This window comes from Marmota flaviventris, chromosome 2 (genome assembly GCF_047511675.1).
Source record: "Marmota flaviventris isolate mMarFla1 chromosome 2, mMarFla1.hap1, whole genome shotgun sequence".
Taxonomy (NCBI): domain Eukaryota; kingdom Metazoa; phylum Chordata; class Mammalia; order Rodentia; family Sciuridae; genus Marmota; species Marmota flaviventris.
In genome coordinates, this window is record NC_092499.1 from 175,235,464 (window position 1) to 175,261,103 (window position 25,640).

General features: G+C 46.7%; 1 protein-coding gene across 1 annotated transcript; it reads right to left on the reverse strand.

Moving 5' to 3' along the window:
• Positions 1 to 276: 276 nt before the first annotated feature.
• On the reverse strand, positions 277 to 20,037 carry Tgm6 (transglutaminase 6). Its single transcript, XM_071607429.1, has 12 exons — positions 19,761 to 20,037; positions 18,953 to 19,195; positions 18,114 to 18,232; positions 17,549 to 17,677; positions 15,531 to 15,708; positions 14,922 to 15,060; positions 13,853 to 13,956; positions 13,536 to 13,778; positions 11,520 to 11,861; positions 1,999 to 2,153; positions 1,588 to 1,721; positions 277 to 430 (listed from the first exon to the last, which is right to left on the reverse strand). The coding sequence occupies exons 1-12, from the start codon at positions 20,035 to 20,037 to the stop codon at positions 277 to 279; spliced, it is 2,217 nt and encodes a 738-aa protein (XP_071463530.1).
• Between the last annotated feature and the right edge of the window lie 5,603 nt (positions 20,038 to 25,640).

Here is a 25,640-nt window from a genome sequence, read left to right on the forward strand (position 1 = left end):
TCGGAGGTGTCAGTCTCCCAGCCAGGAGCGTGATGAGAAGGGGGAGAGGATCCCTAGGTTCTTACTTCACCTATTTGTCCAAAAGGTTCAGGATGAATGAGTCCAAACCTCATCTTACAGGTGAGGACCTCCACCCAGAGAGGGAAGGGCTTTGCCTAAACTCACAGAGTAGGGCAGAGACTGAAGCAGGACTGACCCAGGCCTCTCGGCTCCCACAGAAAGGTGGCGAGGAGCAAAACAGGGGCCGAATGCTCCCCCTCAGTCCCTGAGGGTCTGTCATTTGGCTGTGGCCACGTCAACAATCACAAAGCCCTTGATGTCCGGGAAGTGGTGACTGACGAAGTCCACCTGAAGCTGCCTGGGGCCACTCTTGGACGGGGTGATGTTGAACTGGACCAAGGCCTTCTCCTGGGGCTGCAGGCTGGGCACCCTGGAGGACAGGGAAGGAGGGGGAGGCAGGCCATCAGTCCTCTCTCCGTCCTGAGTCTGGCCTGCCAGCCCACGGCTCCCCAGGGCCTTCAAGATCAATTTCACCTGGTGGCTTAACGTCCAAGCCTCATTAACATGTTTCCAGATCAATCTTCCCTGCCGGCTTCAGCCAGTTAATCTCCTTCCCGTGCCCTGAACAGACCTCACCCTCCCCAGGCTTTCTCTCTAGCGTTCCTCCTGCCTACCATGCCCTCCCATGCCCACCACACCCACGGCCCACACCAGGCTTCCCTTCTCTGGGAGGCCTTCCCTGACTGTCCCAGCCACAGACACCTCTGCCTGGAAGCCCTCCTAACCTCTTGGTACCAGAAAAGCTCCTCATTTCATCACCTAAGGCCCAGCTCAAATATTCACTGGTACTTCTCCCTGGGCCCACGACACCCTGACTCAGGGCTGCCTCTGATCTCCTGGACCCCGGGGATCTACCCCTCTGTTTGCAGAAATCACTCTTCTCACAGGAAAGGCCATCTGTCCCTGAGGGTCCTTCTGCAGGCAGAACCCCAGGGGTTCATCTTGGTGTTCCTGACCCTTTGCACAGGGCTTAGAGCTGGTCCATATGATCAGGAACAGTGTGAGTACAGGGTGAATGACCAGCGCTGGACAATGAATCAACAAATGAGCAGAACTCAAGGGAGTGGACAGAGGAACGCAGAAATGAATGAATGAGAGGGTGAGCGAGCCAATCACCACTGAGTGCAGTAGCGGAACGAATAGTGGAAGGAGTGAGTGAAAATGTGAACAAAAGTGACGACAGGAACGAGCGACCAGGTCAGCGGGTGGGAGAGAGAATATGAATGAGTGAGACGGGTGAGTGTGTGGCTGAGGAAATTAATGATTAAGTGGATAAAAGCTGATGTGTCTTGTTCTTGGGGGTTCAGAATCTCTCCTGTTCCCCTCCCAGTTGTTTCTCCCCGGTCCATCCTAGGAGGAAGGCAGCCCTTCTCCCTAGCAGCCCTGGATCTGAATTTTGAACCTGTGGAAAGATGCTTCAAGGACTTGAACTTGGGCATACTGTCTGTTCACCTAGGGCTTTGTGCACAGTAGATGCTCATGAATGCCCTTGCTTTCTGGGCTCCCTTAGTCCAGGGTGGCACTTACTCTATGCTGAGCTGTCCTTGGAGAAGGCCACTGCCCTCCACCATCAGCACACCATCCTCCACTTTCTCCAAGAGGGGGTTGACCACCGTCACTTCCACTGTAATGGCCACCCCCACGGTGGCTGGGCCCAGCACCTGGAAGGGCAACACCCATGAGCCGTCCCTTCTCCTCACCATCCCTCCAGGAACCCCGTGGTCCTGGCTAAGTCAGAAGTTGGGGCCCTGGTCATGACCATCCTGCCTGCACCCACTCCTCCCTGGCACCCACCAGACCCATCCCCTGCATCCCTACCTCTCCCCCTCACCCTTGGGAGCTGAAGTTGGTGTTAATGGCACGAGCTCCCTAGTTTTTGATGTCCTCCCCCCAGATTTGAAGTGGGCCTACTGGGAAGGTAGATGCGACAGAAGCCACCTTTATGGTGATGAAGTCCTCCAAGGTAATGTCCTTCTCCACCAGGAGCTTCTCTCCTTTGGAGACAAAGCACATGGCAGCCAATAGTATCTTCTTATCTTCCGTCAGGTCTTCTTTATACTGAGAGTAAGATATTGCTACTGGAATCTTCTTCTCTGGAAGAGAAAGCAGAGGTGGGAGGTGGGGGCTTGATGTTTTTCTTCAATGGTACCCCCAAGGGGAAGGAATGCCCGTCAATAGCTATACCCTTTCTGGTCCTGGCAACCATCCTGAGAAAGGCATTATTCTCTTGAGTTCATAGATGAAGAAACCTGAGGCTCAGAGAGGGTAATTTTTCCCCCCCAAAGCCTCATAGCAAGTTTATCAAGGAGCCAAGATGAGAAAAAATTCAAATTCAGGCCAGTAAGCTACTGTAACACCGGATTATCTCTCTAAGAGCATCCAGAGACATATCTGAAATTTTCTCTAGTTATTCAAGATGGCAATCTCTCAGTTCATCAACCATTCCATTAGGAATTCAGTCACTGTTTATTGACCACCTACTATGTGCCAGGCACAGAGAAGAAGGAAACCAAAGACTGCCTCAAATTTCCAATCCAATGAGACCCACTTCCTCACAACTTCTCTAAAACTTCCTTCTCCAGAAAGGGCTAGTCCCAGTCAGCCCTAGTAGCTGTGGGAAGGCTTCACTGACACTCCTTCTCAGTCGTCTTAAGTTTTCTGAGCTCCCATGGTCCTGGGTGTCTCTGTCTCCTTCTCACCAGGCATAAACACCCTCCCTAGGTATTCTCTTCTTAAGCGTACGAATTGCCACAAACCATGTGTGACCATTATATTTGTGTTTTTGGACCAATATGTATTTTTTTTCTATTAGGTGTAATGTGCCCTTTTGGTTTGCTCCAGGCCCCACTCTATTGCTCTGCCACTGCTTTCTTTATCTCTCTTTTCTTCCTGACCCTGGTGGCATCTGAGTTTTGAACTTGTGGAAAGATGCTTAAAGGACTTGAACTTGGTGCATACTTTCAGCCACCTAGGACTTGCCTCAGTAGATGCTCCTGAATGCCAGTGTGAAAGTGCTACCTCGTCTTTTGGGCTCCCTTAGTCCAATAAGTTTTTACCGGAAAAGCCTTTACAACAATATTAGCAAAAATTCATTATTTTAAAAGTTAACTTTCACTAATGGATTAAAGCATGCTGGGTACTTTGAAGCACTTTCATGGATTAACTGATTTAATCTTCACAAAAATTCCATGAGCAAATATGATTACTATCATCCCCAACTGATAGAAATATAAAAATAAGGACAAATACCACCAACCATTATATATTTGTTAGGTGTTAGGAATTATGCTATATAATTATAATTATATATAACATCATTTGTTCCTTGCATGGTGATAGACCATGGCTCCTCACGTGGTCCTGGGACCAGACACATCAGCATCATCTGAGATGTTAGAAATGCAAATCCCCAGTTCCAGCATAAAGAGCCACCATATGCCACCATGATAGGATGGACAGAGCTTTGAACACCAGTTCAGACTCTGGGAGAAAGGAAGAGAAGGGTGAACTATCACAGTGTCCAGACCAGAGCTTCCTGAAGTTGTTTAAGTCACGGACTCCATGAACCACCCTAGGAAAGCTGAGACTCTTTCCCTAGAAGAGTGATTCTCAACAGCACCATCCATCAACCCGATACAACTTCGAATACATCACCCAACAACAGCAGAACACACATTCTTCTCAAGATCACATGGAACATTCACCAAGATATATCCCATTTTGTGCCATAAATAACACATTAAAGACTTTTAAAAGAACAGAAATCAGCCCCGTGTGTTGCCAGAAGCCACTCTGTCAAGGCTGGAAGTTAGCTCTGAATACAAACACCTGTTAGCTCTGAATACAAACACCTGTGCTCTGACCAGCAGGTGAAAGTCCCGGGGGCCAGAGGAGTCCAGCATCGATATGCTCTTATGTTTTTTTAAAAAAATGTTTAATTTTAATTTATTTGTGGTACCAGGGATTGAACCCAGGGGTGCTTAACCACTGAGTCACAGGTACGGCCCCTTTGAGTTGCTTAGGGCCTTGCTAAGTTGCTGAGGCTGGCTTTGAATTTGTGATCCTCCTGCCTCAGCCTCCTGAGCTACTGGGATTATGGCGTGTGCCATTGCATCTGGCTTCAACATGCTTTTAAATGAAGAGGATAAAGCTGACCACATTAGAGAGAGCAAGAGATGCCTATAAATTGCAACACCATGGAAATTAGACCTCACAGATACAAAGTCTTTATCACCTTCTCCAAATACAATAAGGGAAGATGATTTTGTAGTTTATGCATTATCTTGTCTACCCCAATGAAGAGCTATGGGGGAGTATGTGAGGAAGAATCAGGGACCTAGTTACTACCAATTGCACTGGCGATTCAGAGTCTAGAGCCATGCTCACAGCATAGGAATCCTGAGCCCACTTCTGAACAGTTTGCAGATTTAAAAAAATTTACATTTCTCCATGTCTGCCATTCCCCATCAGTAAATAATTTAATTCAATGGCAAACATGGCATTGAGCTTCCTCTAGGAAGCTCTAGGAAATTGGGTTGTGGAAACACTGAGTCCTCCCCCTTCTTATGGGTCCTTTCCCTGCCCTGGGTGACCTGCAGCATCCCATGATTCCACATGGCCACATGTCTCCGCTTCTGAATGCACTTTTGTCCGCAGGCCTTAGCACTCTCCCATCAGGAGGTAAATGTACACTCCTTCCTGTTGAATCTGGACTGACCTAGGAGCCTGTTTGAACCAACAGATGATCATGGAAGTGGTACTGTACACCTTCCAAAATTGGGACTTAAGAGATGGGCAGCTTCTCCCTTCTCCTTTTGAAATACTCCTTCCTGGAACCATTGTACCCTCTCATGTCTTTGCACTTTTGCAATGTAGGTCTCCTCCCCACTCCAAGAACTTGTCCCCAGGTCCCTTTCTACTTCTAGTAGCCTTCCTTGATGACTTCCCTTCCTGTCCCCACTCTCTGCAGGGTGGTTTTCCATCCCCCAAGATCCCCACACCACATAGCAGCTCTAAGCACATCATCCTGATATTGTCTGTTGTCTTCCCATTTCTCCATAATCTCCTGGGCAAGACACAAATTCTTCATTTTATCTGTTTTTATTGTCTTGATATGCAATGAGAATTCAATGAATGCTTACTTAATAAACTAATAAAATATGGATAAGAACCCCTGCAAAAAAAAAAAAAAAGAAAAAGAAAAACACAATAGAAATCATATCATGTATGCTCTCAGACCACAGTGGACTCAAACTAGAAATCAATAACAGAAAGATAGCTGGAGAATACAAAATACTTTGAGATTAAACAACACAAAGAAGAAAGCTCAAGATAAAATTTAAAATATTTTGAACTAAATGAAAATAAAAGTAAAACACTTCAAAGTTTGTGGGATGCAGTGAAAGCAAAACTAAGAAGGAAATTTTTATCATTCAAAGCAGATAGTAGAAAAGAAGGAAGGCTTAAAATCAATAACCTCAGCTTTCACTAGGAAACTACAAAAACTAAATCCAACATAAGCAGAAGAAAAGGAATAATAAAAATCAGAGCTGAAATCAATGAAATTGAATGCAGGAAATCAATGGAGAAAACCAACAAAACCTACAGCTGATTGACAAGATCAATAAAAGCAATGAGTTTCTAGTCAGGCTAAGGGGTGGGGGGAAAGACACAAGTTACTAATATCAGAAGGGACACTACTATAGATCCCATGGACATTAAAAATTGTTGAGGAATTTGTGGAAACTATATGCCCTCAAATTTGATAATCAAAAATGGTTAATTTGATAACCAAAACCCTTGAAAATTTCAATAACCTATCAAAACTCACAGAAAGAGAAGCAGACAATTAGAATGCATCTATATCTATTAAAGAAATTGAATCAAGCTGGGTATGGTGGCACATACCTGTAATTCCAGCAATTTGGCAGGCTGATGAAGGAGGAATGCAATCCAAGGCCAGCCTCAGCAACTTTATGAGACCCTGAGTAACTTAGTGAGACCCTGTCTCAAAATAAAAAATAGGGCTGGGGATGTGGTTCAGAGATAAAGCACCTCTGGGTTCAATCCCCCTTACCATAAAAAAATAAATTGAATCAGTATTTAATATCTTTCCAAACAGAAAGTACCAAGCCTTGATTTCTTTGCTAAGTAATCAAGGAAGAAATTACCAATTCAATCTCTTTCAGAAGATGGAAGCAGAGGAATACTTCCTAATGCATTCTGCGAGATCAGCATAACCCTAATATCAAAATCTAGCTAAGACATTACAAAAAAAGAAAACCAAAGACCAATAGCTTTTATGAACACAGATGTAAAGTCCCTCAACAAAATATTAACCAATAAAATCCAATAATGTACAAAAAGAATTACACATCACAATCAAGTGGGGTTTATTCCAGGCATACAAAGCTAGTTAAATATTTGAAAGTCAATTAATGTAATCTACCAAATCCACAGAAGAAAATCACACGATTGTAACAACAGATGCATAAAAAGAATTTGAGAAAATGCAACACCTGTCCATGATAAAAAAAAATTCTCAGCAAACAAAGAACAGAGGTGAACTTCCTCAACTTGTTAAAGAACATCTATGAAAAAATCTATAGCACACAGCAAACTCAATGGTAAGAAACTAGAAGCTTTCCCTTCAGGATCAGAAACAAGACAAAGATTCTCTCTTGCCATTCCTTTTCAACATCATAGTAGACATCCTAGCTATTGCAATAAGATAAGAAAAGGAAATAAAAGGTATACAGATTGGGGGAAAAAAGCAGTGTTTGCTTATAGATGACATGATCAATTATGTAGAAAATCTTAACAAATAAAAACTTCCAATTATAGTAAGATTATAAAATATAAGATTAATACACAAAAGTCAACCACTTTCCTATGTACCATAAATGAACAACTGGAATTTGAAATTAAAGACACAATACCATTTATGTTAGCACCCCTCAAAATTAAATACTTAGGCATGAATCTAAAAAATATGTTCACTATCTATGTAATTAAAACTAAAAACTCTGGGAAACAAATCAAAAAACTAAATAGTTGGAGAAATATTTTAAGCTCATTATTCTCAAGATGTAAGTTCTTCCTAATTTTAATCTATAGATTAAATGCAATTTACATCAAAAGTATTATTTTGTAGGTCCTGAGAAGCTAACTGTTTTTGAGACTTGATTCTATGTTGCCCAAGATGGTCTAGAATCAGTGGGTTCAAGTGATTCTCCCCACTCAGCCTTCTGAGTAGCTGGGATTATAGGCCTGTGCCACCTCACCTGGATCTTGCTAAACTCATTCTAAAGTTTATGTGGAGAGGCAAAAGACTCATAATACTTAATGCACTACTAAAGGGGAGTACTAAGTAGGAGGAACTGGCCCTGTCCCACTTGAAGAGTTATTATAAAGCTTCAGGAATCAAGGCAGTGTGGCTGGAGAAAGAACAGACAAATAGATCTATGGAACAAAGTAGAGTTCAGAAATAGACGTGCACCAATATAATCAACTGATCTTTGACAAAGGAGCAAAGGAATTATAAAGAAATAAAAGTCTTTTCAAATGGTACTAGAACAACTGGATATCCACCTGTGGGGGAGGGGGAGGAAAGGGAAAAAAGGATCTAGATACAGACTTCACATTTTCCCCCAAATTTTCTCAAAATGAACATACATTTAAATGTAAAATGCAAAATTACAAACTCCTCAAGATAGTAAGAGAAAATCTCGATGACCTTGTGTTTGGTGGTGACTTTTTACATACAACATACAATCAAGCCTAAAGGCTTGATTCATGAAAAGAAAACATTGGCAGGTTGGATTTTATTAAAATTAAAAACTCTGCCTTGCAAAATGCACCATCAGGAGGTTATGAAGACAGTCCACAGACCTGAAGAAAATATTTGCAAAAGACATGCCTGATGAAAGACTGTTACTCAAAATACACAAAGATCTAAAACCCCATAATAAGAAAACAAACAACCCCAATAAGAAAGGAGCAAAGATCTAGAAAAATATATGGATGACAAACAAATGTATGAAAAGATATGCAATTTCATATGTCATTAGGGGATTACAAATTGGAACAATGAGATACTATTTCACATATATTACAAAGCAATGCTCCCCAACACACCACAACACAGTCTAGGAAATTCTCATTCATGCTGGTGGCAATGCAAAATGACACAGCCACTATGGTGAACAGTTTGGCAGTTTCTTACATAACTGAACAAACACTTATCATATGATCCAGCGATTGAGTTCCTGGAATGTATGCAAACAAATGGAAAACTTATCCACACAAAAACCTGCACAGGAATATTTCTATGGTTTGGGTATGGTGTAAGTGTGTCCCTCCTAGGGTTCCTGTATTTGAAGCTTGGTCCCCAGGTGGCAGTATTGGGAGGAGGTGAGACCTTTAAGAGGTGAGTTCTAGTGAGAGGTCCTTACATCACTGGGAGTGTGTTCTTCAAAGGGATTATGGGACCCCAGTCTTTCTTGCTGCCTGTTTTGGGCTACACTCTCTCCTCCTGCATGGCTCTGCCATTTGTCATAGGGCCATTACCAGAGCTTGCACTATGTTATCTGGATTTTCAGCCTGTAGAACTATGAACTAGATAACTCTCTTTTCTTCCTTTATTTTTATTTTTTGTGCAGTGCTGGGATTGAACCTAGACTCTGTACATGCTAGGCAAGTGCTGTACCTCCGAGCTACACCTCTAGCCTTAAATCTTTTTTCTTTATAAAGTTGACTGACCTCAAGCATTTCATTGTGGTAATGCAAGACAGACTAATACAGATATTTACAGCAGATTTATTCATAAACACCCCAAATTGGAGGCAACCAAGATGTTTTTCAGTAGGTGCATGGATAAAACCTGTACATCCATATAATGGAATACTTATGATTCAGTATTCTCATTCAGGAAATAAGACATCAAGAGACCAAGACACAAAACCTAACAAAACACATATAAATACATATTGCTAGGGAAAATAATGCAATCTGAAAAGGCTATAAAGGGTATGATTCCTGCTATATGATATTCTGGATAAATAAAAAACGGCAACAATTAAAAGATCAATGGTTGCCTGGGATGCAGGGAGTAATGACAGAGGGATAAATAGGTGAAGCACAGTGAATTTTTAGGTTAGAAAAACTATTTTGTATGTTTCTCTAATACTGGATACAGGCTATTATACATTTGTCAGAATCCATATAACATATAACATTAAGAGGGAACCCTAGTGTAAACTATGTACTTTATCAGATGATCCAGCAATTGAGGTCCTGGAATTTATGCAAATAAATGGAAAATAACATGTCAACACTGGTTTGTCCGTCCATGGTAACAAGTAACACTATACCAATGCAAGATGTTAGGAGAAGAGTGGTGGTGGTTCAGGGGGTAGGAGGGAACTCTCTGTACTTTCTGCTCAATTTTTCTGTAAACATAAAACTGCTAAAAGATAAAGTCTATTTATTTAAAAATGAGTTATATATTTTAATTAATTATATGACTTAAGAGTCATATCAGTTGGCTTAAGAATATCACTTTTATAAATCTGTTCTAACAAAAATAGTCAAAATCCAGAAGAAAAAAATGGATTTTTTTTTTGCACCAAGATGTTTACTTAGTTCTATTTTTAATAGCAATAAGCTGGTAATTACCCCAAAGAAGAGGAAAGATAAATCATCATATATTTATTCAAATATTACACATCTATTAAAATGATGTTTATGAAGAGCTTATAAAAATATTTAAATTACTTTGTAATATGAAAATCAGGCCACTAATGAGTATTTGCAATATTTAATTAGAACTATGTTTTTTTTCCAAAGGCAAACAGGCATTAACAATTTGGAAGGAAAAACCTGTTAACAGTTTGTAGGTGGGTGGCAAGATCAGAGGCGATTTTTCTCTTTTACTCTTGAAATCTTTAATGAATATGTATTACTTTCAACATGAAAAAACATTGCTAAAAGCCAGGGGAAAGTGTATGTTAATTAATATTTCATTATGAAGTGTTATTTTGTGATTTAGCTTTTGTGACAAAAAGAGCTAAAAAATGTGTGAAGCCCCCTTCATATGTTTTCATGCCCTGTCAAAATCCAAAGGTTCACTTATCAGAAGCTGGTCTAGAGAAACAGCTTCAATTAAACAAAGTCGAACTGATGCTTTAGAGTTCAGAGAGCTTGTGAAAGAAGAAAGAGGGAGAGGGCGAGAAAGGGAGAGAAAGAAAGGAGACAGAGAAGGAAAGAGAGGGAGAGAAACAGACAAAGAGCAAAGGACAGGGAGGGAGAGAGAGGAAGGGAGAAAGTGAGAATAATCAAAGAAAAATCAAATAGGATACATTTAGTAAATCCTATCAAGTATGATATGTCTATGAAAAACAGTTCATTGATATATATATATATTAAATATTTATTACATATATAAAATATGTATTAAATATTTTTAATTGTAGATGGACACAATACCTTTATTTAATTTATTTATTCATTTTTTTATGTGGTGCTGAGGATCCAACCCAGTGCCTCATATGTGCTAGGCAAGCGCTCTACCACTGAGCCACAATCCCAGGCCCCTTTGATATATTTTTAAAAAGCAATAAAGTCAGATAAATTTATACAAAAACCTTCCAAAGGACTGGCGCTATTCTATTTTGTGGTGAAACATCTAGGATGAATCTTAGGCCAATACACCATCAGGCATGGACTGAGCCGCCCACTGCACATCCCCTAGTCAAGGGACTGCAGGGGGTTGAGGCAGGTGTGCCAGGAGTCTAGCATCCCTGACCTGGAATCCTGGCTTTACCACTTTCCTGCACTTGATCAGGAGTGTCTCCAAGGCGGGGTTGCCTGGGTTTGGGTCCTTCCACTACATGCATGGACTGTGTGACTTTGGACTCTGGATGTGAGTTTCGTCCTTGGAGTGACCCAGCTACCATCTGTGCCTATGCATGTGGTTGTGGGTCTCTGTCTTTGCATCAGAACTCTCAGGATGGCCTGTCACACAGAAGCACCTAAGGAACATCTCTTTCTGGTCCTCTCCTCCCACACAGAATACATGGAGCCAGATGGGCTCCAGAATTTTTTTTGGATTTTAGAAAAGTAACACAAGGCATATGCCATACATTTCCAGACTGTGTTGATTCAGCCTGTAAACATTCACATTCATTGGGATGAGATAGAGACTATAAATCGCCTCACCACCAGGTCAGTTTGCCACCAGAGAGGATGGGGACTTTCATTACTATTATTATCATTTGCCCCTCTAAGCTTCAAGTTCTCTCATCTGCAAAGTGGGGCCAAGAGGAAAGGCATTGAGCACAAAGCTCAGGAATGTCCCCTTCCTTCTTGGGAATGGGCGTAGAACCAGGGGCGCCCATGCCACCCTCAATCCTTGCAAAAGGGGGTGACTTAGCGGGGTCCCAAAAAGCCAGGGTTCTCACCTTCCTGCGGACCCAGCTTCACCGCGTGGGACTCGTGCAGGATCTCGGCCACAGGCCTGCGGGTATAGAGGATGGTGGCGCCGCTCAAATTGACTTGGACTCGCTGGGCCCGAGAAGTGAGGTTGGTCAAGCACAGAGCTAGCTGCAGGTCGTGACCCAGCACTGGCGGCTCCAGCACCTTGAACTTGCCGGTGATGCTGGGCTTGGTGGCGGGCTCCAGGAGGTCTTCACGCCAGAGACCCCGCCCGCCGGCCCTGCGGATCCACGTCCTCCTCCCCCTGACTTCCACGCCAAACAGCTTCTTCACGGCCTTGCTGTACACTTGCCTCTCCTTCCGGGACCCTGCAGGGCACCGCACAGATCAGCTGCGAGACCTTCTTCCTTCCTCCTCCTCCGCCTGCAGGGTCCCCCTTCTCCAGGTAGAACTGTCACTCATCACCACTTCAAATTCCCACGGCTCTCAGAGGTCTCAAACTGGCAGCCGGAGAGCCATGTGCAGACCTCAGCCTCTGCCTGTGTGGGGTTCTCTATTTAAATAAATTTATAATCTGCTGCCAATAACTTCAGAGCAGGAAAATTCACATAAAAATGCAGATTTCCAGCTTCTCTGACAACTGGGTGAAAATTCATTATTGTCATTATTACAGGATGTTGGTGTCTTCTGAAGCCATGGCTAAAAGTTTGGGGCAAAAGACCCCCGTTCTAAGCTCCAGAAAGTCCAGCAGGTGGGACCAGCCATCCACTTGCAGGACTTGAGGGAGAGGTGCCCGTGTAGAAGAGGCCTCACCACCCAGCCCCACCCGACAGTCAAGTGAGCACCATGTTCCTAGAGATGGGAACTCAGCAAATGTTGGTGGTGTGTGTGTGTGTGTGCGCACGTGCATGTGCAAGAATACGGTGGTGTCAAAAAGAATCCAAATTAAGGTTTGGGGTGTCTGCAACAGGAAGGGGCCTCTGGTAAAGACTGGCGGTGCCTACCCGAAAAGGATAAAGGAAGCTGGCATATGTTCTCTCTGGGAGGTCTGCTTACCTGCCTTACTTACCTGAGCGACGAGAAGAGACCTGGAGGGACAGGCTAGGTGGAGACAGCCAGCCAAGACCTCTCTCCCCAACCCCAGGGGAGGCTCCAGAGCAGACCTGTCCCCTCCTGCACAGCAACCTTCCAGGGTCACTGCTTTAGTTTGTACTCAGGGGAGAGGAGGAGACAAGCTCTCATTCCTATTTGAACCCAAACTCTTTTTACTTAATAACATTTATATATATATAGCTTTAGGTGGACACGATATCTTTATTTTACATTTATATGGTGCTGAGGGTCGAACCCAGTGCCTCATGCATGGTAGGCAAGTGCTCTACCACTGAACCACAATCCAGCCCCAGTAACATTTTTTTTTTTTAGACAAACAGATGTGGCTGGACACAGATGGATCAGATCACATTTGTGCTCAGGGACCCGTTCCTCCGTGGGAAGGGAAGACTGTCAGAGTATATAGTTGAAGGTGACTATGAGAAAAAAGTACAACCATCTTATTTTTGTACCCCAATAAGTACAGGCTTTTTCACAAACCAGCGGCTAATGAATGGCTCTGGCAGAGGCCTTGACAGATGACAATCAAGAGCTGTTGTCACTTATTTGGAATTATGTCTAGTGCCATGTTTCCTGGGAATTCAACATGAAACATGGGATACTATCATCATCGTTAGTAGTAGTGGTAATTACTGTTATCATATGCGAATATTCCTAACAGTGCCTGGCCTAGGTGGAGAGTCAAGGACATGTAGCTGTTATTAGATGCGGAACATCTTCTAACACGGAAGGGTACTTAGCAATCAGAGGAAGCTATTAATTTAACCTAAACAAAGGCACTGGCTCAGAACCCAGGACAATGTCGAATGGAAGCTGTGATTGTCACCAGACATCTGGGAAAGGATCTGGCCCTAGGCTACTGGGAACCAGCCCTCCACAGCCCAAGGGTCATCTGGGGAATTGAATAAAAGCCAGCATGTGGCCCTTACCTTCTGGATACTTGTAGAGGCCTGTGATGTCCACACGGGAGTCACTGCCCACCGCCTTGGTGCTGATGCACCTTCCAATCTTCTTGGTGTCCGAGTACACACGCTCCCGGCTCTCGTCCTCATTCCACAGCCAGGTGATGTAGTCAGCGTTGACCTCCGCAAACACGAAGGGGCCATCGTGGGCCAGGTGCACGTCACCCTCTCGGATGGCAGTGACTGAGGTGGGGCCACACTGGAACACACCTGGGCAGGAGGGGTGGGCGTGAGCAGCAAGGGGAGGAAAAGCAGAGGTCTGGGACTGGCTCTCGGAGCCCTACCTTCGCTTTCTTCCTGGGGTGTGGCATCCAGAACCTGCCAGCCATTGTAAGAGGGGCCCAGGTCCTGCCGGGCAAACCAGCTCTCGTTCCAGACATGGAAATTCCTGCCATAGAGAGAGGGTGGGTGAGGTGGCCTTGCATGAGATCTGAAGTCCTGGGAGGGAAGCCCCTGCTGTAGACCAGCCCATGAGTGCTATGGCCCCCGCATGTCATTCACTCATTCAACTGTATCCACACAGCACTCACGTGTGTGTGTGTGTGTGTGTGTGTGTGTGTGTGTGTGTGTATATCAAGAGCCTGTTCTTCAAGATAAGAGAAATACAACTGCAAATACGACACAGCATCCTTGCTCTCATGAAAATTAAATTTTAACAAAGGGCACCCATGGGGATACAGGCAGCATTAAGTTAGGAGATAAATGAAACAAATGCAAGTGACAACGAAAGCTGTGAAGAAAAGAGGGGTTGAGTTAGAGAATAACTGCTGGAGATCTACTCTAGGTAAAAGACATCAGAGGCCAGACCTAAGTGCAAAGAAATTCACCAGAAGAAGAGCGAGGAGAACAGCGATCCAGGCAGAAGGAACAGCACGTGCAAAGGTCTGGAGATAAGACAAAGGTGAGTGTGTTCGAGAAATAGAAAGCAGGTCAATATCTCCCGGGTAGGCAGGATTTAGATGATGGAGAGCTCTGTAGGCCCTGGTAAGAAGTCCCCAGTTTACCTTCAACTCTGTGTGTTTAGGGTGAGAATACAAGTCTAGAAAAAGTGACATCACTTGCACAAGGTCACACAGGAAGGAAGTAGCAGAGAGAAACCTGATTCCTGGTTTGCCTGACTTGGCATCTTCACAGTTGGCCTCAGAACACCTCTTTGGGAGGTCGTTGTCTTGGGAAAAATACCTTGACAAACATTTTGGGGTAAGCAGGGGGACTCTGACAGCCTGGGTGGTGACAGAGGATCCAACATCAGAAAGAAAATTTTGTATGAGGAAAGGAAGGGAGGGCATTTGGGGCTGGGCTGGTTAGACTCTGACCCTGACCCTGACCTTGAGACAGTAGCCCAGGACCCACCACATGCTGTCTTCTGTCAGGTCCTCCAGGGTCCGCCCGAAGGAGTCCACATATTTGTCCACACTCAGGTTTTTGTCAGTGTCGTGGGCCGAGTTGAAGTTGGACACCACTCGTGTCGCAATCCCCAAGCACCTGAGGACTGGAGAGCAGAGAGCTGGGAGGCTCCAGGAGTGGGCTCTGGCCCCCAGCAGGCTGCTCCACCCCATTTCCGGCCACCATCCCCACAGCCTTTGTCTACTGTGGCAGGTGACAGGGCTGAGACTTCCACTCCCTCAGACACCGTCTCCTGTACATTGTCTCAGGGACTTCTGGAGATGCCACTCTGAGCAGGCTCTGAGGCTGGCAAAATCTCAGATGCCACAGAAGAGTGACCATTCACTTTTCTGAGGGGACCCAAAGTCTAAGGGGCCACAGGGCTTGCCCAGGACACTCAATGAGCTAGAGGCAAAGGGAGGACTTTCTGCCAAATAAAAATCAAAAGTCAAGTAAATGAACTGATCTCCTGGTCATTACCTCCTCACCAATGAAGACAGACTACAGCAATGCAAATATATGTAAATGAATGCAAATAGGGAGCAGGCTGAAGAGAGGGGCACCTCTTTCTGATACCTGTGCACATGACTCCAGCGAAGACCCAGCACTGGCCGTACTTGACTGGTTTGAACCTGCTCTTGAACCATTTCTGCAGGATGGCCACGCTGCCGCGCCAGTGCAGTGGGCTGGTGCCGCTGCCATATTTGCCCTGCCACTGTCCTTGCACGACACCCCGGTCATTATTGCTGTTCACCTGAGCAGAGGAGACACAGTTCCATGCACCATGCAGGCTTCCCACAGCAGGAGCCCCACCATTATGAAATCATCTCCTACTTGGACCAGCTAGTCAATTGGGGTCACTCCTTGCTTTTCAATTGCCTGATAAGTGGGGGTCTCTGCTGTCTTAAAAGTACCTACATTTTTGGGCTGAGAGCATAGCTCAGGGGTAGAGCAGGTGCTGAGCAGCCATGAAGCCTAGAATTTGATTCCCAGAACCACAAAAACCAAACCAAATCAAACAAAAACTCTACTTTTTGGAACTACTTATAACTTTAAATTATTTTCCATTTGGATACTCTTGTTAAAAATCATCTATAATTCAGAGCATTTCCTATTTTAAATGATTTATATTTCAGGACTGCTAGTGGGTATAGTAATTAGAGAGATAGCTGACATTTGTTGAATGCCAGGCTCTTTTCTAAGGATTTTGTTGTTGTTGTTGTTGTTAGCAGGGATTGAACTCAGGGGTGCTTAACAACTGAGCTACACCGAAGCCCTTTTTATTTTATTTATTTATTTATTTTTAATTTTCAGAAAGGGTTATGTTAAGTTGCTTAGGGCCTCACTGAATTTCTGAGGCTGGCTTTGAACTTGTAGTCCTCCTGCCTTAGCCTCCAGAGCTGCTGGGATTATAGGTATGCACCATGGAGCCTGGCTATTCTAAGGATTTTGTTTGTGCTAGTTAACCTTTTAAGTTTATGGTTCTATTTTCCTCCACAGGTTCTATTGTACCCCCCACCCCCCCCTTTTTAATGAGAAAACTGAAGTTCAGAGGAGTTCAGGGACTTGACCAAATCATATAGCAAGTTAGTTAAAGGGGTGACCCATGAGTTCAGGACCTGGGTGTGGAGCCTGCACTACTGTCAGCTGGCTGTAATATTCTACTGTATGGGGTTGGCCATTGCTGCTGATTTTCAGAGCGCCAACATCTGTCTGAGGTCTTGAGGTCTTGAGAGCATCCACTATGAGAAGCACAGCTTTGTCCAATTTAGGGATCTCAGATTTCCATCCACTGACCTGAACACCTGCATGGATAGAAAGCACTAGTAGGTCCCTTCACTACCTGTTGTGGAGGGAGTATGTGGCCTGAGGTCAGTTAAAGTGGGCACTCCTCCCATGGAGAGGTGAGGTCTGTCTATGCCTGCTGCTCTTGCGTCTGAGCTGGCCTCAGACTGCATTGACCACTGTCCATTGTGGAAGTGATGCTGGAACAGTTTTCAGGCCCAGGCCTTGAAGCCTGGCAGGGTCTGCTTCCTGTTTTCTTGGAGCAGTTGCTGTGGGTGAAGCCAGCATTGTGTATGAGATCCCCCCACTGTGAGGAAGCCCAAGCTAGCCATGTGGAGAGGCTACATGGGAAGAAGCTGTGATGACTGGCCAGGCTTGGCAATTCCAGCCACCCCGGGCCCAGGACCCTGGTGTGAGAGTGAGGGAGCCATTTTGAACATTCTAGTTCCAGTAGATACTGTGTGGGCAGAAAAAAAGGAACTGCTGAGGACCAGAACCAAGGTCCCAGATATATGGTCCCATCAAGTTATCTAAGACATTTGCAGCCACTCAGAAATCCCCAGTTGAAGCATCTTGAAGCATAGACAAGCCATTCTCATGTTACCCTGCTCAAATTCCTGATCTGTAAATTTTTATACCATTGAGTGTGTGTGTGTGTGTGTGTGTGTGTGTGTGTATGTTGGGCGGGGTTTATGTAGCAATAGAGAATTAAAACAAGGGATGAGTTGGGAACCCCTAGGCTGTGGTCCTGGGTTGGCTTAGGGATTCTTGAAGGAGTCTATATATAGGGATAGCAGGGGACTCCTCACCATGGCACTGATGATCCTGGTGACATAGATGGGGTTGTGACGGTGGGACACATCAGTGGCTGGGTCATCTTGGTGACTGGGGCTTCGATCCAGGATGGACAGACAGATATCCAGGATGTCCTCCTCAAACTGCTCCCCAGAGAGGCTGTGTTTAGAGGCTGGAGCCTTACCCATATTCCAGACCTTTCCACAATCCCACCTGATCCCACAGTCACTTGTGTCTATGCAGGGGAGTTTTGTCCTAATCTCGTGCCCTGCCTCCCAGGGACATCACAGAATACCCTCAAGTATCAGAAATCCTTCCTCAGAGAGTTCCTTGGGGAACAAGAAGCTCAACCTTACTCATGCCCTCCCATTCAATACCTCCTATAACTCCCCACTAGGCACAGTGAAGTCACAAACATGATTTGCTTTTGAGCCAAATCTGCCTCCTATGCTCCTTTGGTTTACATGCTCTAAGCATTGGCTCCACTTGACCTCCTAGAAAGGAGTGGACAGCTGGGTTCCTGGGCTGGATTTTCCCATACCCCAGCCCACATCCCCGACTGGCTGCGCCCCTGGAGACCTGCCCGTAGTTCCAGCCCTGCGCTCGGATGTGCTTCTCCACGCCTCGGAATATGATGCCACTGTCGTTGAGCACGTACTCCTGTCTCTCTTCCTCTGAGGCCAGAAATACATCGTCCTCTGAAAAGCAGTCATCAGGCCCAGCGTGGGCTGGGGCTCTGGCCCTGCCGGCCTGGGGAAGGGGCTGCATCAGGGCCAGCAGCAAGACTGTGCCTGGAGGCTGACCATGGCAGGAGAAGCAAGAGGGCTTGCAGACTCCCGTGTTGCCACTCTATCAAGCCTCATCCCTCCTGAGCAGTCTTTCCCCAGGCAGGGACCAACCCTGGCCCAGCCCAAGACGGAAGGGTTTTGGGACTCCTGACACCTTTGGGTAGTCCTTTTGGATGCCAATTGCAACCTCAAATTTCTTAAATATTAATAAGAAGACTGATCCCAACGACCCCCTGCCAAGGCCTTGTAATGTATCTTGTGTGTCACAGCATTAGCTGCATGATCTCCCAACCATAGCCTCAAGAGTTAAGTGCTGGTATCATTTCTGTATTACAGATGTGGAAAGCGAGGCTCACAGAGGGAAGCACTTTAGTAGAGCTGGGACTACCCCAAGGCTGTCTGACACCCCAGCCTTGCTCTCACCTGCACTTGGGCCTCACCTGCCTATCAGGCCCCATTCCCATCCTCTCCGACACCAGGAACCACTGGATTCCTCTGCCCATGCCCACCTCTGCTAAGGCCCAGCTCTTGGCGTTCACTCCTTGACCCTGCACCTGCCTCCCATGTCCCATCAAGAGCATGCCCACTTCTGAGGAGGCTTCCAGGAAAACCTGTCTAGGCAGCACCTACCTGGACACCATGGATTGAAAAGGAGAACAAACTCTCCCAGCTTCCGGTCACTGTGCCTCCTGCGAGAGGAAGCCCTGGCGCTCAGCTGGTAGCGGCCGATGACAGCATCAGGAGGGCTGGCGAGGCTGACACTCATGCTGCTCTCTGTCTGCGACTCCTTCACTGCTGTCCAGGCATCGCCTACCTCCAGCTCCGCCGTCTGGAACACAGCTTTGGTGTGGAGGGCCTCGGAAGCCTTGGGCCCTGGACGACAGGAGAAGGAGTCAGAAGACCCTGCCTCTAGGAAACCCGGCTTTGGAGAAGTGGGAAAGCTACACCTTGGAAGCCTCGACTTCACCCCTTGAGGTGCTGGGAGACTGCTGAGGAGAAGGGGCTGAGCAAGCCTAAGAAGGCCAGAGTGGGACACCTCGGCTGCCCGGACCCCCAGCCACTCCTGGGACAAGGGGAAAGTGACAGCAGCCTTAGGAACCCAAATCTACCTTATACCTGACCATGAAAGGATAGAAAAGTTTGGACTCCAAAGTGCCCACCCTCCCCCAATTTCCATATCCTTCTGGAACTCTGAATTCCTTGGCATGCATAGGATTCCAGAGAGGTCATCTCACCCACCCTGCCGTCTGCAGGCAGCACCTTCCAACTGTCCCCAGGAAGCGGTTATCAGAAGTCTACAGATTTAAGGTTCAGCTCCCTTGCAGAGACTTGCTTACCCGCCTAAACCCGGGGCAGCCCAAGGCAGGGTCTCCTTTGAGTGGTCACAGGACACAGCTATTCAACTGTAGACCAGAGGGGCGCTGGTGAGCCCACTTACCTGTCTCCACCGTGAAGATAAGGGTCTCCTCGCTGTCCAGGTCTCCGCTCAGATCCAGGGTGAGGCAGAACGGCTGGCCCCTGCGGACCACCAGCTCAGGGCAAGGATACTCCTGGGTGTGGTGCGCAGCGCCGTTCCCCGACCGCTGCCAGTCCACGCTGGTGACTCGGACCCCTGCAGAGGCAGAGCGCAGGGAGATGAGGCCAAGGCTTCGGCACCCTCCTGTCCACGTCTGGCTTGTCTTCCCATCCTCTTCGAGCTGCCGGCCTGTGTTCATTCAGCCCCTATTTTTTGTTTATTTATATTTTAAGACAGGGTTTCACCTTGCTGCCCAGATTGGTCTCGAATTTATGGGCTCAAGTGATCCTCCGGCCTTAGCTGCCCAGGTGGTTGGGACCATAGGCGGTGCCACGCCTGACTCATCCAGCCACTGTTTATCACACACACCGTTGATTCTCGTTATTCTCAGTAGTTACATTCTATAAAGTCCCTGTGGGCACTGAATTAGTGAGTACTGAACTGTGGCTGGTAGGGAAAATACAGGGTTAGGTTCCTAGGAGCTTAATCTATACCTGTGTTGTTGTTTAAAGGCACCCTAGTTAATATTCATTGTTGGGTCATTACTCTTGAACTCATTTTGCCAATAGCACTATAATTCAATGAATCTAACATTTATTTTCTCTGCAAGGAACATCATGGCCTTCTTGCACTTAGGGACACTATGGCAGCACTTCAACGCTGTGCTTGGGGCCATTTTAAATGGCAGAATTACCCACCCCCAAGAAATAAACAACAACAATCACACAAAAGCACAAAAATGCAAAAAAACATGGTTTTAAATGGACCAAGAAAGGACATTCGTTTGTAGAATGGAAGCTGAATCAAGAAGGCAGAGGGTTGGAGCTGCGGTTGTGGCCCAGCGGTAGAGCACTTGCCAGGCATGTGGGAGAATCTGAGTTCCCTCCTCAGCATCGCATAAAAATAAATGAGTGAAATGAAGGCATCGTGTCCAACTACAACTAAAAAATAAATATTAAAAAAAAAGAAGAAGGCAGAGGGTTGCCTGTTTGACTTTAGCTGGAAGCATACACATTAGGCATCTCTATTTTTCATCACTTGTGGGCCAAAGTCTGGAGAGGGCTGGCCATCATGCTCATATTTTTAAAGGCTTCAGCACCTTCATATAATCCTTTTTTTTCTTTTAATATTTTTTAGTTGTACATGGATGCAGTGTCTTTATTTTGTTTATTTACCCAGTGCCTCACACGTGGGAGGCAAGTGCTCTACTGCTGAGCCACACCCCAGCCACCTCGCATAATCTTTTAATTAAGGGAGAGTGGCAGATTGTATTTTCTAAAGATGGTTGCCATTCTCCATGCCCTAATGTTACGATGTTGACATGTGTCTCACTGAGACATAGGTATAGCGTCCCATCCCTCCAATCTGGAAGACTTGTGAGTAAAACAGAACGGCACTCTGTACTTCCAAGGTTAGATCATAAATGTTGATACAGCTTCTTCTAGGCTCCCTTGAGTTGCCTGTTCTTGGAAAACCAAATGGCCGTGGAGACGCCCACGTGGAGAGGAACCAAGGCCTCCAGCCTCCAGTCTGCTGAGCTCCCAGCTGACCGACAGCTCTGGCTTGGCAGCCAGGAGAGTGAGCCATCTTGCAAGCAGATCCTCAGCCCCCAGTCAAGCTGCCCCAGCTGAAACCAAATGGAGCAGAGACAAGCTGTCCCTGCTGAGCTCTCCCCAAATTGCAGCTTCCTAAGCAAGAAAATGACTGTTGTTGTCTTTAGCCTCGAGATGGCATGGTTTGCCACACAGCGATGGCTAACAGAAGCACAGGGAGCCATGTCTCTTACCTAATCTGCAACAGCCTCCTAATTGGTCTCACTTGTGAGTTGGTTGGGCTGGTGCCATGGAAGGTCCACGGAAAAGACTAGTTTAAGCTTGGATTAGGCTGAAGGCGCCAGTCTGGCATTGTCATTTGGGGAGAACGACTGAACATGTGAGAAGGAACTCACGCGGGTGACATATGTGTCCCAAGCATGGGAACTCCGAAGGCCACTGCCGTGGCGAGTGAACAGGCCTGCGCAGGACCAGGGTTCAATAGGGACCTTGTGTGGCAGGAGCCGGAACACAACTCCCTGCTGCCTTGGGGCTTCTCACACTGGGAAGTAGAACCTTCATGTCTGGTTGGCTCCAACAGTCCTTGGGCAGGTGCAGGCCTCTGAAGCCCCAGAACTTTGAGTTTAGGTGGCCTCTGTTAAGTCTGGAAACACAGATAGGAACCTCCACATCTTGTACATGGGCTCATGAGGTCTACCTCAACAGAACTGGAGGAGCAGTTCAGGTTCACCCACATGGAAAATCAAATGTGCGCCAGTCACCATGGTGCACTCCTGTAATCCCAGTGACTCGGGAGGCTGAAGCAGGAGGAGTTCAAAGCCAGCCTCAGCCACTTAGCGAGGCCCTAAGTAACTTAATGAGACTCTGTCTCAAATAAAAATTAAAAAGTGCTGGTGATGTGACTCAGTTGGTAAAGTGCCTTTGGGGTTCTATTCCCAGTACAAAAACAAGAAGACAAAACATAAGAACAAAACAAAACCCAAACAAACAAACAAAAGCCACCACCAACAAAACCCCCAAAGGGGCGGGGAGGGAGTAGGAAGAAAGGGGCTTCTTTCCTGAGGGCAGTTTGGATCTGTGGCCCAGGAATTCATGTTGCTGCTTCCAATCACAGTGTCTGGATACAGGCCAGAACAGGAGGCTAGTGTCCCCTTTTACAGGATGAGTCAGGAGCAGGGGGTGAGGTTTGGGGTAGTAATTAGCTCTACTTGGCAAGCCCCCAGGCTGGATACAGGGGGGCGTTTGGGATTTGATGAGGGTTCCCTGGCCCCAGGATATGGGTTCAAGCCCTGGGGCGTCTGTGTTAGATTCCTCTTTTCCTTGCCACAGCCCAAACTAGCTCCGGTCACCCTCTACACATCTGTAGCCTTATCACAGATGGGCAAGAGGGGGTGGGATGAGTCAGAACTGTCATTATGGTTATTATCCCAGAATCTCAGTGACCATCTCTCTCACAACTTCCTGCCCAACATCAAATTCCTGTAGCCAAATTCTTGGTGGTTACGTGACTGTGGTCCCAGCTTGCAACCTACAAGAGGCCCCTTAGCCAGCCCCCAAGTGTTAGAAAGTCTTTCCTTCTGCTGAACGAAGATCTTTTGACCTTACAACTCCTTGCCATTTGTCTCCACGCGGCTTCTCTGTCACCTCCGAAGAATATGCTTCTTTGAAGCTTTTGCTCTTTGATCATGTGGCAGACATAAACCTAGGGATCCAGGCTTCCTGTTCCCCACCCAGACTCTGCACCTGCCCGGTAACCCACTGTCCTGGTCCCTGTGTGATCCATCCTGGGAGCTGCTCCTTTGGTGGTCAGAGTCATCCACACCCATCAGCATCACACCCCGTGACCTGCCATTTGTGGGGTCAGCTCTGGGGTTCCAGGACTCTGCATGGGAAAAGCAACTGTTCTGGTGATTACAGTTCAATTCTGTCCTAACCAGTGTCCTCTCCAGCCCTCAAGGGAACAACGAGATTGATGGATACAGATGAGGGGATCCTACATACAGAGGCAGACCAAGGTGAGGATATAACTGTGCAGGAGATGGATTCCAAACTCAGTCAAATAAACTCGATGTCATCGCCCTATGCTCAGCTCAGATTCTGCTATGGGACTAAGGCTTCTGTCCCTAACCTAGGATCAAGGATGCCATGGTATATTTATTTGTTTACTTGTCTCTTTCCTCCAGTGGATTGATGACACTTTAAAGTTAAGGTCTGGCTCTCATACGCTCTGGATTATCAGGGCCTGGCTCAGAGCCCAGGGTGTAGTAGATGCTCGATGAACATTATTTGGATGAACAAATGAGCGTCACTTCCTGTCCCTTGGCTGGGGAGTGACAAGGGAGCTGATGCTCACTAGCATCCCGGACCCGCCCTGGAGGACTGGCACCCACACGCCATCACCTGCCCGGACCCCACCCACCCTGTAATCCCTCTAACTCAAGCTGTCACATTCTAAAACCTGCCCTTCCTTCCTAACTTCCTGCTCTCTAAAACTCCTGGGGCTGGGAGGAGGGGTGGTGTGGCCTCTGCTGCAGGGGGCAGAGTGCTGCTGACTTCTCCCTCCAAGCCTCAGTTGGCCCATCTATGAAATGACCCAGAAGGTTGTCACTCAGCCCCTTGGTGGACACCAGGGAGGGGCTGTGAGTGGCAAGATCTGACACTCGTCTGGCTCAGTGAACCTATGGCTTGGTCCTTCACCCTGAGGACATGAGGGGTGAACTCCCAGGCCTGGGCTCCAGGCCACAGAGCTCAAGACTGAGGCTGTGCCCTTCAGACCGGGGAAAGAAGGAGTAAGTAACAAGGGCATTTCCTCTACTACCTGTCCTTCCAGGGTTTGCACCCCCCCACCAGCTTTACTGCCCTCTTTCCCTTCTTTCTTTTACCATCTTCTCTTGGCCTTCCTTTCCACCCTGCACAGCCAGTGGGAGCCCGAGTTTAGAGGCACACACTGAGTTCTAGTACAGGCTTTCCCACTTGTCGGCTGTGTGACCTGAGGCAGGTGGATGAACCTCTCTGAAACTCAAGTCTCAAGGTCTCCTGGCTGCCATTTCAATGTTTTGCCAATGTATGCCATCCTGCATCTTCTACTTACTGCCCGAGTGGCCCTGGGTAAGTTGCTGGGCCTCTCTGAGGTTCAGATTTCTTTCCCTAAAAATGACAAGATCTTCCTCATACAATTTTTTTTTTTAAATACACTCTACTCTCATGTATATGTTTTTATTTTTTTAATTTTATTTATTTATTAGGTGTAGATGGACACAATGCCTTTATTTATTTTAGAGAGAGAGAATTTTAATATTTATTTTTTAGTTTTTTGGCGGACACAACATTTTTGTATGTGGTGCTGAGGATCGAACCCGGGGCGCACGCATGCCAGGCGAGCGCGCTACCACTTGAGCCACATCCCCAGCCCCTCATACAATTTTAAGGAGGATTAAATGGAGTAATCATTATAAGTAGGGTAATGAGGAAATGCAGCGCCTGAGCCAGGAAATTCCAAGGGCGAAGGAGAAACCATTAACACACTAGACAGCGAACTCCAATCAGGATGGTGTTCTCCTTCCAGCACTTACACGCGCTGGGTCCACGGTTTTGAGTTCCACAAATGGGGGGTTTTAGATTGTCACCTCTGTCCCCTAAATCTTCCCCATCACCCCCTCCTCCCATCCCCAATTCCTACACACATTGTTTTTCTTTTCCTTCTCTCGACTCTGCCTCCTGCCTAAGCCATCACCTGGCCCCACAGCCTCGGAACGTTTTCCAGCTCATCTTCTTCAGTGCTGTAGGGGAACTGCGGCTCATGGAGGGGGGACCCCTCAGATTGCATGAGTGTCAGCGTGTCACTTCTCCTGCTCCGTAACTGTCAAGTCCACACACACTCTGCTGCCATGTCATAGGGGGCCTCCCAGTTTGGTCCTGGCCATGATTCCTGTCCCTGCCAACCTCATCCCTGCCCTCCGGCTCACTGGCCCACCAGGTGGCCACAGACATCAGCCTAAGTCCAGGCTTGGCTTCCAGGGAAGGGTGTGGAGAAGGTCACCTCCTGCCTGTCACTCTCCCATGCTTGTCCCTGCTGCTCTCCCTCATGGCCTTGGGTGACACCAAAAGTCCAAATGATACTGCCATCCCCAATTCTCTGTGCCAGCCTGGGCATGGCACCCAGTGAGGCTGGGCCCAAGAAGCTCTGCTGAAGCCAGCAACATCTCCCCGACTCTGGACTCAGCATAATTGGTTTTTAATGGGCTCCATT

What these genes read in the sequence shown, in the direction of transcription:
- Tgm6 (XM_071607429.1), bottom strand. Translation starts at nt 20,037, where the DNA reads ATGAACACAGGCCGGCAGCTCGAAGAGGATGGGAAGACAAGCCAGACG. An exon ending in CTGACAGAAGACAGCATGTG is followed by an intron (nt 13,957 to 14,921) that starts GTGGGTCCTGGG and finishes TCTCTATGGCAG; the next exon opens with GAATTTCCATGTCTGGAACG. An exon ending in CCTCTACAAGTATCCAGAAG is followed by an intron (nt 11,862 to 13,535) that starts GTAAGGGCCACA and finishes GGTGCCCTGCAG; the next exon opens with GGTCCCGGAAGGAGAGGCAA.